We start from the raw sequence: 18921 nt of genomic DNA on the forward strand, positions 1-18921 counted from the left end.
TTAAAAAAAACTGGCCCAGTTTTAGAATAGCATGTGCTGTGCAGCTTCTCCTAAACACATAGGCCAGTGCAGAGTTTTTGCAATTATGATCAGCAGCACAGCTCATTTTTTTTGCCCACTATAATCTCAGATCCTTCCTAGTGGTAATGTAATACAGCCCTTTACTGCACATAGTGTTGTGTGCCTACACTTTTATATTACAAATACAATGTGAATAGATTGTAAGATAGTTGTAGAAAATAACTTGCTATTCGCATTGGGTCAGCTTTCTAGGACCTCTTCGTGTTTTAAATTAATTGTCCATAGTATTGCCTGCCCAATTTCGAAATAAACTCAATCTTTACAAAACTCATCGAGGAATCCCTTTCTCTGGACCACTTGTTAATGTGTCACATAACCGTGTTCTAGTAGCGACCCATAAGGTATTCCACCCATATCCCACTCCTGAATGTATGTTCTACTTACCATTACACTCTGAAAACAGACAACTAATGTTGGGTGTAAACCACAACCTGCAAAGTAATGTATTTGTTTAACACGTAATGTAAAGTTGTCATGTTGTACTTTCTAAATACTTTATTGAAGGCCAAGGACTCTGAACACAACCCTCTGCCCGCACACTCACAATTTCTACACATCAAGCCACGCAAATGACAAGACATGCTTAGTTTGTCAAGCATCATAACTGATGTGGGGGGGGTTCTAGATTTAACACCCCTTGATATGGGGACTGAGGATATAGTTTTTGCTTTATAATGCTGTGTCAGCATAGAGATACGAGTGTTTACTTTACACGTATGTTTTTTTTAAATTATAGGTAACTCACAAAAGTCACACTGATGAAGGAAACCAAGACGTGCAGGTCCGTGTGACCCAGAAATACACATTTCAGGTCTGGAAGTGCAAAGTAAAACACTTCCATTTTACCATGGAAATAAAACATGTGCCCCTATCGATATTTAGCTAGATTAGCATCAGTAGCTCTAACTAACTGTGCTAAAAGAACGTCAGCGATGCTCGAGCATTTGAATCCGCAGGTAAGCAAACCCCAACAACACTGAATTTCACCTGTTCATCACAACAGCGCAAATACAATCCAGGCACAAAGATACTTTGCAGTATTGCGTGTCACGGACACTTACTCAAGTGCAAACTGCCAGTGAAGACAATTAAATTCATTGATTACCATGGTGTCAATTCCACTGCAAGCAGGGGTCTCTTTGCTCAAGAGAACATTCCAGACAGAGCCAGAGAAGTGTCAATGGAACCTGCATAGCAAGTAGAAGCCTCCCCGGCCTCCCGGCTTCACTCCTAACAGTTACTATGCCTCAACTGCAGACAAAGACATGTTACTCCGGAGGTCAATTTTCTGACTGAGTTTTAAAGGTCGAGATGTCACATGACCCGGCGACCAATTTTACTCAGAACTTAGTGCAAAAGAGCCTCCAAAAGACTCAACTCAAGCTCAGGGCGAAGGCCCTAGGCAGAGCGATCCCTCGTTCGTACAACGAGGCGTGGACCAGACAGATATTAAAGCAAGAGAGGACACAGGCGGGTTCCCTCAGGTTTTATTGCAGATTAAAGAATTGAGGAGTCCACACTGGATACTGGGATTCATATTAGCTAGCAGCCATCATGCATGTCCATTGCACACTCAGGGATGGGGCATTTTCGTCTTAACTGTATCCACTGGCTTTAGAAATTGATGTTTAAGAGGAGATGCAGTGATCTAGTAATGGGCCAGATAGAGGCTCGTAGAGTGAGACAAACCACGGATCACTGACAAAATATCGAAGGTAAAAAAATATGACCTACAAAAATATCGAAGCAAAAATATCGATATCAAGAATATCGACATCATATCTACAACATGGTAAGTACAAACATAGAGAAAAAAATATCGATGTCAAAAATATTGTTATTAAAAATATCGTTTTTTTAGTTAAAAAATTAGGTCAAATAAACTAAATAATACTTATAAATAAAATAAACATAATTAAAAATATTTCATAATGATTAACATTCATAAGTAATATATAAAATGTAATGAAACATGAATTAAACATACATATAATAAATATTATATAAACGTAATCAGTTTTAATAATTATTTTAATAAGTTATACATTATTAAAAAATATAAATTACAAAGACATCTATACACATAAAAAATAAATACAAATTAAATAATTATGTATAACAAATGTAAAAAAAATGAATTTACTTTTCAAAATTTTTAAATTAGTTATATAAAACATTAACTAAAATAATACAAGAAATATTAAATAGAGGGAATAAAACTAATATTCCAACTCCCAAAAAAACAACACTAAAGATAATGATGGATAGCTTAGGGCTTAAAATTACTTTTCCCACTCCAGGGAGTGCAACAGTAGGGAAAGCGTTGGATAATGTATGGGTATAATTACTATTCCCACTCTAGAGAGTGCAACAGTAGAGAAAGTGTTGGATAGCAAAGGGGAAAAAATTACTATTCCCACTCCAGGGAGTTCAACAGTAGGGAACACGTTGGATAGCGTAGGGGTATAAATTACTATTCCCCCTTCAAAGAGTGCAACAGTAGGGAAAGTGTTGGATAGCGTAGAGGTTAAAATTACTATTCCCACTCCAGAGAGTGCAACAGTAGGGAAAGTGTTGGATAGAGTAGAGGTTAAAATTACTATTCCCACTCCAGAGAGTGCAACAGTAGGGAAAGTGTTGGATAGCGTAGAGGTTAAAATTACTATTCCCACTTCAGAGAGTGCAACAGTAGGGAAAGAGTTGGATAGCGTAGGGGTATAAATTACTATTTCCACTCCAGAGAATGCAACAGTAGGGAAAGCGTTGGCTAGCGGCAGGGTAAAAATAACTAGTCCCACTCCAGGGAGTGCAAAAGTAGGGAAAACGTTGGATAGCGTAGGGGTATAAATTACTATTCCCACTCCAGAGAGTGCAACAGTAGGGAAAATGTTGGATAGCGTAGGGGTTAAAATTACTATTCCCACTTCAGAGAGTGCAACAGTAGGGAAAGTGTTGGATAGCGTAGGGGTAAAAATTACTATTCCAACTCCAGAGAGTGCAACAGTTGGGAAAATGTTGGATAGAGTAGAAGTAAAAAATAACATCCTTATAAATAAAATAACTGTTTTAATTAATTAATTAATTATTAAATAACTCTAAACTATTTACAAATAGCAGTAAATAATTAATAAAAACATAATTACCAATGAATAATGAATTAATAAAATAATAATAAATACCAATACATAATAATTAATAAATAATAATTATCAAATAAATATTGATACATAAAATATTTTCAACACAAAATTATAATTATTAAACATTAAACACCACTTAATAATTACTTATAAATGTATCAATGAATATTTAATAATATGTAATTACCAATTAATGATAAAACAACAATAAATTAATTTTCATAAACAGGAAATTATAAATCAAAATAATTAATGTCTAATAAATTAATTATCAATACCCAAAAAAAGTAATATTTAATTACATTTCAATTACTTCAAAAACTATTCTCCTATAAACACACAACACACTCCAATAATAAAATAATACACTTAACATAATTATCAATTAATCACTTAATAAAAATTAATTACCAATTATTAACAATTACTTACCAATTATTAATGAACAATTATGTAATTATCAATATCAATCATTAAAATAAATGATTACTTAATTACAATTAAATTACTTCCCACCCTATTCCCCTATAAACCCACAACGGTACTAAACGACAAAAATAACTTAAAAAAACATTATTAACATATAAAAATTGTATACATATATTTTAAAACAAGTAGAAATCTTAACAAAACACATATAACACATACATATTAAATACATAAAATACATAACAATAATATAAATATCGATATTAGTAACATCGATATTAGTAACATCAATATATTTGATATCGATATTACTAACTTCGATATTACTTACATCGATATAAAAAAAAAAATCGATATTACTTACCTTAGGGTCGATATTCTGTCCATTGATATTCCAAACAAAGATATTCTTCCCCTTCAATATTGTGACATCGATATTAGTGTAGGTCGAATTTTTTTTTCGATATTTGGACTGCTCCCCATAAACCACACTGGCAAAGAAAGGAGAGAGCGACAGATGCAACACACTGGCCTGCGCGCAGTGAGCAGCTGAAAGAATGAAAAGTAACAATTTCAAATTGATAGATATTCTCGAGCTGGGTCCCTGACTTTAGCTGGGTCTCGGTTTCTAGGAGAACAGACGCATTGTGGCTTCTCAGGTTTAAAGGCTGTATAGAGGGGTAAGAAGGTTGACCATGAACTGCACTTTATTTCTGGGTAACTAACAGTGGCAACTTATATATAAGCACATAGTGACTGTAGATCTAAAGCATACCTGGGGGTCGATTCCGATTCGGGAAAAAACGCTCCGAATAGCCGTTCTGAGCGTTTTTCCCGTACGAATCGTACCCTGCAATGTCCCCCGTACGTACGATGAAGTATGATTCGTACCAGGAGCCGTACTCCGTACGAGTCGTACAAGACACCGTACGACTCTAATCTCCGTACGATTCTCCCTCGGAACCCGCTGTACGCGACATCTGTATGGTTCGCGGCTGGTTTTTACGACCCAGCAAGTACGATACGTGTCGGGTACGCACTGTACGACCCTTTTTCTACGGGAGCTGAAAACAGCCATAAAAGCAGAGTTTATGCCGAAACAGGTACGGAACGGCCCCCCGGGTAGGTGCGTACCCCCTATGAGAGCAGTTATACGCACCGTACCCCTGCGATCATGGGGTGTACGAGCCGTACCCCCATTGTACGATCGGTGTACGAGCCGTACCCCCATTGTACGATCGGGGTACGAGCCGTACCCCCATTGTACAATTGGTGTACGAGCCGTACCCCCATTGTACGATCGGTGTACGAGCCGTACCCCATTGTACGGTCGGTGTACGAGCCGTACCCCCATTGTATGATCGGTGTACGAGCCGTACCCCATGTACGATGGGGGTACGGCTCGTACACCGATCGTACATAGGGTAAGGCTCGTACACCGATCGTACATGGGGTACGGTTCGTACACCGATCGTACATGGGGTACGGCTCGTACACCGATCGTACACCAATTGTACAATGGGGGTACGGCTCGTACACCCCATGATCGCAGGGGTACGGTGCGTACCCGAGATCATGGGTTGTACGGACCGTACGGTGTGTATGTGTTTGTGTGCTTTTCCGTACGACCGGTCCGGATCGTACTCGTCGGGTCGTATGGTATGTGTACGAGTCGTACGGTATGTGTACGAGTCGTGCGGTTCACGGTTTCAGCCTTGCAATACGTACGGATCGCGACGATTCGGATGGATTCACGGAATACGGATCGTACTTCGCGACTCGGACGGACGGGTACGATTCGTACGGAGAGGGCTCCGGATACAAATCGTGCGGATGGTTTTTTTCCCGAATCGGAATCAACGCCCTTGTGTGTTTTTTGAGGGCATTATACAACAGTCGGCAAAAATTCTCTGACGAATAATATATGATGGACAGACAGTGATTCACATTGTACCAATGCGGAAGCCTAGCTAAAAGTCCAAGAAGGTCATTGATAGTAAAACGAGAAATAACTTAGATTTTTTTCTACTGTAAGACAACTGATTGGTTTAACGTATGAATACAGAGTACTGAAAGACATGTCACTTTTTCATTTACTTCTCGGAGCACTTTACTGGTCTCTATATATTTTTTGAAGAAGTCATCATGTCTTATCATCAGTCTTACATTGACAAATTAGTAAAAAATAATAGTTGGGTTTTTCTCTTAGAATCGCTTATATAAAGGAACTTGTATCTCACTACCCCAGTTAACCCGTGCTTTACAAACAGATATAGTACTTACGGGATGAGTATGCATTTTATGAAGGTTGTGTTTGTAGGATTTACCAACATTGTATACAGTTTCAAATGGAGGCTGGCTGTGGTGATAAGGTGAGGCTCACTTGGAATACGAGTCCCTTTTTGATTTTGTTGATGTTTTTAAATACACAACAAAATGGTGCAAACACAGGACACTATCAACATGAGGAACAACTTCACTGCTGGATGTCTGTGGGATACTACTCCACAAGCAGCCTTCTTCATTTTTCACTTAATTCTCAAGATCAAGACCCTGATTTTAGCGCACCATTTTTGATAGGTATTTTATTTTTCATGTCACATAAAGGACCCTCTTTTCAAAGTAAAACATTACGCTACACCCACCTACAACGCTACGCTGCTCAGGATACTGATACTCCTGGTAACTATTCTTGTATTTCTACTAGTCATGTTCCTCACTAGTATTTTTTGTTTAGCTGCGTAGTCTACGAGATATTAATTATTCTTAATTAGAGCAGAATTCCAGCATTTCTTCCATATTGCAGTTATTTATAATACATTGCTAAAATATCTCTTATTGCCCTTGAGAATTCTTGAATCTGTTTTTTGGTGAAGCTCATCTCTCCGGATTCAATTGCCTGAGGATTCTTGTGTTTGTTCTATAAATCGTACATAGCATAGTATATAACACAGCATAGCGTAACATATGAAATTGTTTGTAGCTCAACAAGCGTGCTGTTGTTTTGCTGCACCAAGTAGAAATGGACAGCCAATAACTTCTATTAGCCCTCGACAGTAAATCCTGCCAGGTACATTCCTGCCAGTATGGATGGCATCACTGCAGGTGATCACTGCCTCGGTCTCTTCCTCACCAAGACAGCGACTGCACCAGCAGGGATCTCTAATAAAATAATTCAATACTAGTCATACACTTGTTATGTACCCTGTGATGGGCATGACAGCCAGGGTGGGAGGCCATCTTTATTCCGCAGAGGTGCATGTAGAAGCGAGCATGGTCTGCCAGTGCTGTTTGTGGATTCCTTTGACATTGACATCCCAACGGTTAGGGCGTCATAGGAGTGCAGCATGAGGTTTAGGGGTGATTTGAGTACAGGATGACAGGGGGGGGGTCGAATAGGTGCCATTTAAGGATTTTAGAGAGTATAGTGATGCATCACAGCATTGGTGTAGATCCAGGAGGGCTAGGCCGATGCTACATTATGGTTATGTAAATGAAAAAGGCACTCATAGTAGAAATGTAAAACAAGAAAAGAATATTCAGGTGTACATAAAAGATGGATTACAAAACTTTACTTCGGATTTTCGATATCTGTGTTGCATTAATTTATTTAGAATAGATTACAAAATAGAACCTAGCGCACGGAACTAATTAACTAGTTAGCACATTTTACAGAATTGAATTTTGCAGTATTCTAGCGAAATAAAAAGCTAAAGTTCCCCGTAAATATATAAACTAATGCAATTATTTTTCCTTAGTGAGACTAAATATGTGGTTTTCCCTTTCACAAATACTAAATAAAGCAGTTGAATGAAGTCACTTATTCACGATTTTCCACTGCATTGTGATTAATGTGCTCAAGTTTTGTATCTTACCTATGGGGTCCACCCATATCCCCATAATAGTTTGTGGGATGTCCACGTCCACTTTATCCAGAGCTGGATCCTCAAAGGCAATCTCCTGATGAACAACCTTGGCCAGGGCTCTGGACGCAGCCTCGTTACCATCCAGGACGACGCGGAGGAGGTCTGCAGTCTCTTGCTCAGTAGGGCAAACTTTTACAATGATCTTTTCGCCTTAAAAATCAAGAAACAAATAACATACACAGTTGAAGTGCAAGATGAGTATTATATGATTGCGTTTGCCTACAATAATCGTATATGCTTGAAGGATTTCTGAGAGCAGATTTCAGGGAGTATTCATTTTAGAAGAGATGGACAAAGGAGCAAATGCTAATTTTCACCCGCCTGTATGTTACCAGATTTGTCATGATTTCTGAAATGTTTTGATGAACAATAATAATTGCAAAGCTTTATGCAAAATGTATCCAAGTACCAGTCAGTGTTCAGGGTTCGACAAGATAGATCCATTCATACTGCTTTGCTGACCTCCTCTACCAATAGCCATCCTACTCCGCAAGGCATTAATCTAGAAGTGATTATAGAGCAAAAATAATGTTTTACCTCAAAGCGTATTCGTGATAGCTAGTAACTCTAGATTGCAATGAATTCGCTGATATTTTAAATATGAAGTGAATTCCCTTACACTATAAACCGGCTATCAGCCCTTCAAGTCAGTTAAGCAGGTGAGCAGAAGGTTAGAAACTCACACAACTGAAATAAGGAGTTTTCTGATGGTTAGAATATTCTTTTGAACTCGTGACTACAGGCAAATACACACTATAATGACTAGTTACCAAATACACTGATATCGAAGAATTCTGTAATTGCCCTTACAAACGTACCCTTATTCTTTCTTTTAGAAATGAAACGTATCGTGCAGCTATAAGAGTAGTCAAGTTGGAATAGTCCACTACGATTTTTTCCATCAGTAGATGTGGCCTGGTTCACTAAGCTTGTTTTCTGTTGGTAGGTGTGACATTCACCTCAAGATGAAGGAGTGACACTTTGATTTGAAATAAGCTACATTAACTCCCAAACAAAACCTTGTGAATCTAACACAGTGGGCCTGATTTAGAGTTTGGCGGAGAGGGTACTCTGTCGTAAACGTGACAGAGTTCCCTCTCTGACAAAATGGAGGTCCACCTGCCTCATTTAGAGTCTGTGGACCTACAGTATCTTCAGACATCGTTTTTGGACAACCGGACACAGCAGGTGTGGATGCCTCGGCCAAGCTACTCTCCACCGGGGTGCCACAGGGGTCTACTTTAAGTCCCTTGTTGTTTAACATTTATCTGACCCCCCTGATCTTTTTGGCAGGAGAACTGGGTGCAAAAATGATAGCCTATGCAGATGAAACCCAGTTATTATTTACCTAGCCAGGCACGGATCTGGAAACTTCCTCTATCCAGACCTGCCTTTCATCTGTCTTCCACTGGCTTGCACTTGCCCAATTGAAGTGCAATGAAGACAAATCGGAAATTCTCCTCTATGGACAGTTCCCTGTCAACTTCAGGGAGTCTCTGTGGCCCTCTGATGTACCATGCCGTAATTCTGTGGGAAATCCAGCGAAAAATCTGGGGGTGTGGTTTGGGGAAAACTTAAAATTTGCCGAACACATTAAAAAATTAACCAGCGGATGCTTTGGTATCCTCAAAGCCCTCCGAACATTTTTCCCTCTGATCCCGAGGGAGGCCAAAGAAATGGTGGCACGGGCCCTCATTCTCTCCCGCCTTGATTATGCCAATGCTTTGTTCATTGGCATTCCGGCCTACCTGACCAACCACCTTCAGATTATACAGAATGCTGTGGCCAGACTTCTCTTCAACATCTAGCGGAGGTCTAGTGTCCAGCAGCATCTGCGCAGTTTGCATTGGCTCCCAGTTGCTCAACGCGTTCTGTTTAACACCCTTATCCTCTGTTATAGAGCTATCCATGGTCAAGGACTTGAGGAGACGCTTCACTCTGTATGCACCTAACCGCCCCCTCCGGTCAGCCATTCAATGCCGGCTGGTTGTTCCACGTTTTAGACGGGCGCGCCTAGGCGGTCAATCTATCACAGTGAAAGCAGCTGCTGCATGGAACGCCCTTCCTGTGAAGTTACGAGCTTCTCAGGATTTCAATCTTTTTAAAAAAGCACTTAAAACTAATCTTTTTAAAAAGACAGTTTAACCTTCCAATTTATCTGTTTACTGCCTATCTGCATGTGTTCGCGCCAGGATACTCCTGAGTAATTTAGCGCACTATAAAACTACTTATAACATAACATAACATAATTTCACCAGGCGGATACTCCCTTAAGGCGCTAGAGAACTGCACTTCATCTCCCTGATGAAGTGAGACACATCTGATTCACTAAAATCAGGCCAACGAGGCCGGATAAAAAAAAAACATTTTTGGCTGGTGTTTTTTCTTGACTTTGGAGGCAAGCTAAGGTGGTGCTTTGTGCAAACACCTTTTTACACCTTAATACGAAAGCAGGCTTCTGGCGGTCGTAATGTGTGACAAGAATGTTTGCGCAAATTTGTTGAGAGGCATTTGCTGCAGTGGTAACATGTTCTGTTGTCTGTGTTGCTGTTTTTTCATTATGCATATTTGCACTGTGATGCTGTGTTGTACGGTGTTTGTTGTCTTAACTTCTGTTTTGACTCTTTTTGGGGTGGTTGGTTTTGTTATGTTTTAAATCCCCTAATGAAGAGGAAGTGAACACATTCTCCTGGGGGTTCTCGGGGAAACCCTGGATTCCTAATAGTGTCTAGTTTCTAGGAATGTCTGGGTTTGGTAGATTTCCCTTGGAGGAGCAAAGCACAGACTCAAATACCACAGCTTCCCACATTGCCAAAATGGGTCCACTTTCAAGGCAAAATCTGGAGGCCTCTATATTGTATTTGGGCACTTTCCAAATGTGGGCAATAGGCCTAGCAGCACAGGCGGGGTATTGTTTTTATAGTGAGAAATGGGGGAATTCTGGCAGGCTGGAACTTAGGAGATCCCCTCTGAGTTCTGAACCTTCCCTTACAGGCATGTGAGGAGAATGCATGATTATAGCCAACATTTGCAGGGCATTCTGTGCCTAGTTTTCAGAAATGTCTGAGTTTGGGAGGTTACTTTGGGTGGCAGCCAAGTCCAGACCCAAATACAGTATCTAGCAACAACAGTAAAATGATTCAATTTTTATGGCCTATCGCCATGGAATCTTGACGACTCCATGGTGATCGGCCAGACATACTGTTTTAATTGAGATAAGTGTAGGAATACAGACTAGGAGAACATTTGTTATTAACAACTGAATTTCTATCCATTTTTGGCTTCCAAATGTGTGCAAAAAAAAAAGAAAGCATTTTGCAAAATGCCACCTAAATCACAATAGTACAGGTATCCCCAAATTCAAAATCATTATTAGCTGCAGATAAGGTGTTGGCAATGGGTATTGCTTATTTTGGACAACTAACAAAAACTAAATAGTCCTTTAACCAGAAGGGTGTGACACATGTGACAATATACTATTTTTGTAAATCTTCCATCATGTCAAAAAATAAGAAGAAAACATTGTCACCAACTTTTATTTTTTCAGACTTACTTTTATTAGTATTGCTCATTTCAACTATTAGTTTCTTTGGGAAAACCCTCAGCGAGGTACACAAATTGTAAATTGTGTCCACTTTTTAGAAATGTATAGGTTTTGGGATTCACCCAGTCATACTTATTTCTATCACAAACTGCAAGCAGGTAGAAATCAAAAACAATAACAAATATTGACTAACACTTAAAGTGCTACAACATTTCCAGCCAAAAGCAGCTACATGCCTTTAAAGTACCTGTTACAAACAACCATTCTCATTGTATACAGCGGTAAAATAGCACTGCTCCAGCACTTTAACTATTTAAGACATCAGTCACCCAAAACTGTGGCAGAGACTTTACTTTCAACTAGCACCTAATTTGTTTACTTTGTGATACTGCCAGGTAACAGTTCAACATTGAAACAAACAAAAAAAATGCTATTCGATGACAATAGCAAATATACTGAGTAACATTTCCCAACATTAACCCTTTCGGTGCTGATGACGGCTCCCAGTCGTCATGAGTCACGGTGGGCATGTGCTGATGACGGCTGGGAGCCGTCATGACCACGCCCGCGATCGGAATGTCCAGCACCAGCGCGGAATTCCAGCCGCAGCCAAGGTGTTAGTAAAAAAATATTTAAAAAGTATTCATTTGTTTCCTGGGAGCAGTCTTGTAGATACTATTTCTGTATTTTAGAAATGATGACCACTGACAGTTAGATATATGTTGCTGAAAGCTTAAACAGTATTCTTGTAAATAAAAACATTTGAGAAATCAGCAAAATTCTGGTAATCCACAGATGACTGATTTATCCTTGAAAAACTATAGAAGTCATTTGATGTTCTATTGCTTTGAACCAGTGACTACGTCTGTCACTATGTTACCATTCATTTTCGAAGGATTCCCTGATGAACCATACATATCTATGTAATGTAATGATGTAATGATGATACTTGTAAAGCGCACTGTTACCCCATCTCGGGGTGTCCTGGCGCTGAAGACCGCTGGGGAACCCGTCCTGGCTTTCCCTGTGAGATGGTCCCTTCTGGGTATCTCCAAGGTGAAATCAGGCATCCCCAGCATCTGTGGGGGGCCGTTGTAGAGATGAGGCAAGCTTAATGCCCAGAGTTGCCGCGTGTGATCCCTGGTTAGAGTAGGCACTGAGGCGAGAATTATCGAGTCCGTTGACCCTGGTCCATGACCCTGATTATTTTTTAAATGTAAATAATCACTGAGTAATAGAAGTCATTCAATGTCCTATGAACGGTTCAACATAGATGTGTATTGGTATAGGTGAAAGAAGTACTACATCCGTTAAGTGTATACATTTAAGCATTTAACTTTTGCATGCATGCGTCTTTTCTCCGCTTATCATTTCCATAGATATGAAAGGTAATGACATTCAAACCTCATTCAGCTCTTTTTCCAAGGGAAATAAATGGAGTGCAGTGCAGGTCAAAGTGGAATTAACATCCAACACATATTCCATCCACAATTATTCAAACATCACACTCTAACGAATGTATTAGATAGAGCCCTGTAGCTTATGCATGTTGTAGGTCCTACTCCATACCTGATATTTGTCTCATATGATTTCATTACAGAATCCCAGGCTTACAATTGGATAACTAGGTACTCAAATTTCTTTTTTTGGTTGTGAAAATCTTTTTATTAAATCAGAGAACAAGCTTTAGATACAAGCAATTCCCAATATACAGATACAATTTATGTGAAAGACATAACAGTTACCAGACACTGTAGCCCGCACAGTTCTGTACACAGCTGGATTAACTACGACAATTCACTCTCCTAGGATAGCCTAAGTCACACCCAGCCCCATGTGTCCCATCACAGGCCTCTGTACAGTGTCCAGGCCCCCCATACTTTCTCCCACTTGCGAGGGCAACCACGACTTTGATAGACCACCTGCTGCGCATTGTGACACCAGCCCATATCACACAGCCATGCTGCTACTGTCGGTGTTTCTGTCGCACCCCATGCACGTGCGATGTTCCACTTAGCAACCCACCCTACTAATGCAAGCCACAGCTTGGCTCGCGGTGGCCATGTGATCTTTCCCGTGACGCCAAGGATGTGCCATCTGGGCTCCAACGGGACATGTTCGCCCACCACAGCCTCCATTATGCGGTTCAGGCCCCTCCAGTACTTCTGAATCCTGGGGCAAACCCATGATATGTGGAAAAAAGATCTCCTCTCATCGCTACCCCTGACGCATAGCTCGGAACCGCTACCTTGAATACGAACCTGCACCATTCTCGAAGCATAGGACCTATGAAGGATGCAGTGCTGAACCAGTCTGAAGGGCGCCCTGAGTGCTATTCCTCTGGGGCTCTGGAGGGCCTCCGCCCAATCATCATCCTTCAAAAGTCCCTCCTGCGATTCCCAGGCCTACATCAGGGAACCCAGGCAGTCCGGGGAATTGTTTACTAGTTTTTTGTAGGTGAGTGACACAGCCTTCTCAATCATGGGATCTAAAATGAGCCGCCCCCTCCAGTGGGTATTTCGGAAGCACAGTCCCTTCTTTCAGATGGCAATGGAGTGCCGAACGCAACTGTCGATATCTAAGGAATTTGCCTCCCCCATTTGGAAGCCCTTCCGCAGATTATCGAATGTCACAATTTTCCCACCTTTCCAGACGTCCCGAGTACATCAATGCCTATCAGGTTCTAAGACCGGAACCCCTGCAGATGTTGTACTTCCCTCAGAAAATCTCCCTCCATAGTGCAGCCTGTTCAGTGAGTTTCATCACCCACCCCGTCATTTTACTTGCTTTATGCCAAATGTCAATGACCGTCTTTGTGTGTGGTGGCAGGTGTACTGAGCCCCTACCCCTGCGTTATAGTTCCTCCAGGTGGCAAAGTTCACCTAGTGACAATCTATCCACCCTGTAGGCTGGTTCCTCAAGCGGGGCAAAAACCCATCCATTAACATTGATAAGGTGAGCGGCCCAGTAATATTTCCTGATGTCCGAGACTGCCAGCCCCCTTTCGTACACCCCGTTCTGTAACTTTTTGAGCGCAATTCTCGGATTGTCCACCCCTCCATAATAGTTTGCAGAGCTCTGACTCAATGGCACGAAAGAACGTTTCCTGGATGCAATAAGGAGTATTCTGGACTGAGTAGAGCAAACGCGGGAGGGCCATCATCTTGAAAAGGAACGCCCTACTCATAAGGGAAATCGGGAGCCCCCTCAAATGTATCACATCCTCACTTAACCTGACTAGCTGTGGCTGTAGATTCAGTCAGGTCTAAACTCCTCCACTGACTTGGTTATCCAGATACCCAAGTACTTACATTGATTTTGCAATACCATCTCCGAGCATGCCGACATCAGGACAGGAGGGTCCCCGGCTAATGGAAAAAACAATGATTTGTCCCAATTAATGCGATATCCAGAGTAGGGACTGTATTATATGAATTAGTCTATGGAATGTTTGCTGCGGCCTCTGTGCATAAAGGAGGATATGGTCCGCATACATGGATAGGCACTCTTTCCAGCACCCCCCTCATATCTATGCCACTCAGTACTGGGTCTCTCCTGATCCACGCAGCCAGCGGTTCTAGCGCACACACGAACAACATTGGGGACTGTGGGCACCCCTGACGAGTCCCCCTGTGTAAAGCAAAGGCCCTAGAGACGACCCCGTTAGCCCATACTCCTGCCATCGGAGCAGTGTAAAACATCCGGATCGACTTTTGCAGTTGCGGGCCATTGCCCACCTTCTCCAGCACCGCAAATAGGTAGGACCATTCGATACTATCGAACGCCATCCTCTCGTCCAGTGAGAGGAGACCGGCTGGGACATCAGGCCGCATTTGAGTCATGTGCATGACTCCAAACAAGTGTCATATGGGGCATGAAACCATAATGTTACGATAATCTTGGCTAAAACCTTGGCCTCAAAGTATACAAGGGAGCTAGGTCAGTAGGAACTGCACAGGTCATGCAGCTTACCCTTCGTGAGGAGTACAACTATAGTCACCCTTCTTGTGTCCGCAGGTAGTTGGCCCTCCTGGAATTCCTCCCTAAACATGTCCAACATGTAGGGGCCAGCGTGCCCGCCACACATTTAAACAGCACAGTGGGGAGCACGTTTGGTAACGCCGCCTTCCCAGTTTTTAGGTCTGGCATGGCGTTTTCCACTTTTTTAAGATGGAAGTCAGAGTCTAGCGTTTCCCTGTCCTTCGACCCCAGAGCCGGTAGAGACACATCCTGTAGGAAGTCAGTACAACCAGACTGCCCCCGCGTGGACTGGGACCGATAAATGTTCTCATAATACTTGGCAAATATTTCTGTCAGAACCCCACCCAAGTACCACCCTCTGTTCCTTCTGCAGATCGAATCTAAGAGACCCAGTTGTGACTTCTGTCCCTCCTTTCCAGCCACGCGATCAATTTGTTGGCTTTATCATACACTCTCCGCAGCGTGGCAATCGCGTGAGCACGGGCCGCGTTTTCTTTCAAGTCCCGGAGGGCTTGTACTTTGAGTTTGAGCATATGCTTCAGCTCAGTGGCACCCCCATAGTCCAAGCTTAATTTGCGCTCCAGAGCCAGTATCTCCTGCTCGAAGCCCTCGCACTGGACTCGTTTCACCTTACATTGAGCACCACTCACCCCCTGTACAACGTCCCTCGCCACCACCGTGTATGCTTCCCAGAGGATGTAGGCGGAGCTCACTGATGCAACGTTTTTGGAAAAATATGGCTCCGTGCGCTTCTCAAAGCGCTCCCGAAATTCCTGATCCCGGAACATGAAGGGATCAAGTTGCGGGGTAGGGACCAGCCGCGAGCCGGTCCATGCAACCTCACCACCACTGGAAAGTGATCTGATATCCCTCGTGCCTTATGACACACTCCCTGAACGAGGCCCACCGAGTTAGTGTGTGTAAAAATATAATCCAATCTTGCCCCGCTGGCGTGTGTCTAGACATGGGGTTGTGGCTTCTACATAGATTCACCAGTCCCAGCGCACGAGCAAACGTGTACAATGGACGGGGTCCCTGCGCCACCAGGGGAGAACTTCTCTATTCATCTCGGGTGCCAGTGTGTTGTTCATGTCCCCTCCCAAAAGAAAGAGCCCCTGAGGGAATTCCAGTATGAGCTTACTAAGATCCGGGAACATGATCTCATGCGGTCGTGGGAGAAAATAAGTGGAGCACACATTTACCACCTGACCCTCCCACGTTCTGGATAAGGCCGCATAACGACACAGGTGATCGCACCACGTGCGATGTATCACCAGGGGTACCGCATTATACCGTACCCCTGGACCCAGACATGAAACCAGCATGTACCTGCAGTGAATAGCCATATCTATTAAGGGCTAAATACTTGTTACCCTTGAGGTGCGTCTCTTGAAGTAGGACGATGTCCGGTGAGTGTCTGTGCAGATTTTGCAGAACCATAGTGCGTTTCATTTTATCCCCAAGGCCATTCACATTCCAAGAGAGGATTGTTAGCGTTTTATAAGGTCATGGGGCCATGGTGATAGTTTACGCATTTCCCCCCCCTGCAAATGAGGACCCACCCCTTACGCGCAGCTGAGCCCGGCCCACCGGAACATGTCTCATTGCACACGTGTTGAAGCGTCAGATCTGAAGCAATAGTCAGCCCCAGGAAAACACAAACAATAAAAAAGCCCTTAACAGTACCCCCCTACCCTGCATCCCTGCCTTGTAGGTCTGAAACTACCCACATCCCCAATAGCAGAGCACCTGTCGCCCTATTGAACAACTAACTAGTGTAGGGCTGTATGGCACCACCACCGGATAGCGCCCTCCCCGGGCCCGCAATTCGACCCAGCTACATATAGAAAAACTGGAGCATACAAAACTTTTGGCCCTTTCGGCCATGACCCAAACTTCAGTATCCCTTGAGAATGAGCGTTACACCTTAGCAGTAAATGAGAGTCTGTACCTTAAGCCCCGCATAATGCATGCACCATTTCGCTGAAAAGAGTCCAGTCTCTTACTTCCCAGGACACCTTGCTTCACTCGTGGGGCTTCCAGACGGAGAGCTTCTGGATCTGAACTCAGACCGTACCCCCTCGCTGCGTCGACTGGGAGACTCAAGAGTGCAGTAACGACTTCTGTGCCAGTTAGTTTCCTCTCGTCGCCTTTGTACTTTGGCGGGTCCGCCGTCCAGCCATTGTTGGACATCTGCAGGCGATGTGAAAAACCAGGATTTGTCGCCGTCCATAACTTTGAGCTTGGCTGGGAAATACATCATATATTTTATCCCCTTCTTCCGAAGGGCACGTTTCACCCCGTCAAATGTGCGCCTCTCCTGCTGCACTTTCAAAGTGAAATCCGGGAAAAACCGAACTGTTGAGTTCTGGTAGGGGAGATCACCTCTCACTCTAGCCGCCTTCAAGATTACGTCCCAGTCACGCAAGTTCAGGGTACGCACAATGACCATCCGAAGAGGGGCCCCGGGTTTTGGCTTAGAGATCGGAGCTCTATGTGCTCTCTCAATAGAAAACAGGATGGACAGCCTCTTAGGCTTGAGGTGATTCATGATAAGGTCTTCAATGAAGAGGTCCATACTGGGGTCCTCCGCTCCTTCAGGCACTCTCACCATCCTGATGTTATTGCGGCAGGCCCTCCCTTCCTGATCATCCAGCTTCATGGACATCTGCTTATGTTGGTGTGCCAGCTTCTGTACAAGTTCCTCCAACTTGCGTGTCACCGATTGGAGCTCCCCTATGTTCTCCTCGGTTGCTGTAACCCTCTCTGAGGTTTTCTGCATGTCCGACCTCATCAAGTTCATCTCAATTGTGACCTTGTCATTTTTGTTTCCAGGTTCGTACCCACGGATTGGATCGCCACCATAATTGAATTAAGGGATGGCTCCTCTCCGTTTGACTTGTCCCCAGTCGCCCCCTCTTCGGATGCCAGCTGACGCGGGCCGCATATTTATTCAGTTTGTTAGATTGCACCGCAGCCGGGCCCACTTAGGTTTTGTCATGATGGAATTCACGTAGTTTGGGGATGAAAGTTCACTTCACCGCCTTACAGGGCCACTTCTCCCCACCGTCCTGGCTTGCTGCGGACATCCTGATGCAACAGGCGCACAGCCGGATTATGAGATCCCTTTCTCGTGTCGTAAGGAGTAGCAAAAAGTCCTGCCTGTTGCACACACAGATCCAGGATAATAGAGGGCACAATAGAGGTGCCCAACCGCCCCAGGATATTGCTGTGGCTGTCCACGGCAGCTACCAAGATGACCTGGCCCCGATCACTGGTTCCAAATCCTCACTGAGCCAGTGAGAAGGATCATGGATACTGCTGCGCTCTGTCTCAGCTGTCCAGGGAGGGCCCACCCGCCGGCCACCTCATGCAGTGTTCGTGCTCTCTGGCACACCGTCACCACTCAATAACCACCCGCAGGCGTCAGGCTGGAATGGGTCCCCTGCCGGCAGTACTCTCTCTGCGCGGCTCCAGAGAATAACACCACAGGTGCAGGGACCTGCTCCCGCTGCAGGCCCTATGCACCGGAAGTCGGGTGTCGGAGAACCCAGGCTGCACGCTCTAGGTGCAGGCTAGCAAAGTACGCGACTCCGTCCCTTCTCCTTCAGAAGTTCGTCGCCGCTAGGAGGTAGGGCCCTTTGTTGCCACTCTCAGGGCAATGCACCGTCTGGATGTGAGGCACCTCTCTCGCCCCAGAACGTTGCCGGGATAACAGCACCTGTCAATTCCTCCCTCCAGCCACCGAAGAAATCTCAGATATCCCGTGCTTTATCGCGGGCCCAGACGGTGCCAGAAAGTTACTCCGCTATTATGGCCA

The 18921-nt window shown here is 43.6% G+C and overlaps 1 protein-coding gene across 2 annotated transcripts in view; it reads right to left on the minus strand.

Annotated features, from left to right (window-relative positions):
- The window catches only part of INPP1 (inositol polyphosphate-1-phosphatase), a 132049-nt gene that overhangs the window by 25406 nt on the left and 87722 nt on the right, over positions 1 to 18921 (minus strand). For both annotated transcript variants that reach the window (XM_086955369.1, XM_086955370.1), the window contains one exon: positions 7526 to 7726. In XM_086955369.1, the coding sequence (XP_086811495.1) occupies positions 7526 to 7726 (201 nt within the window). The remainder of the gene's footprint in view (positions 1 to 7525; positions 7727 to 18921) is intronic.

Source organism: Lissotriton vulgaris, chromosome 2_1 (assembly GCF_964263255.1).
Source record: "Lissotriton vulgaris chromosome 2_1, aLisVul1.2, whole genome shotgun sequence".
NCBI lineage: Eukaryota > Metazoa > Chordata > Amphibia > Caudata > Salamandridae > Lissotriton > Lissotriton vulgaris.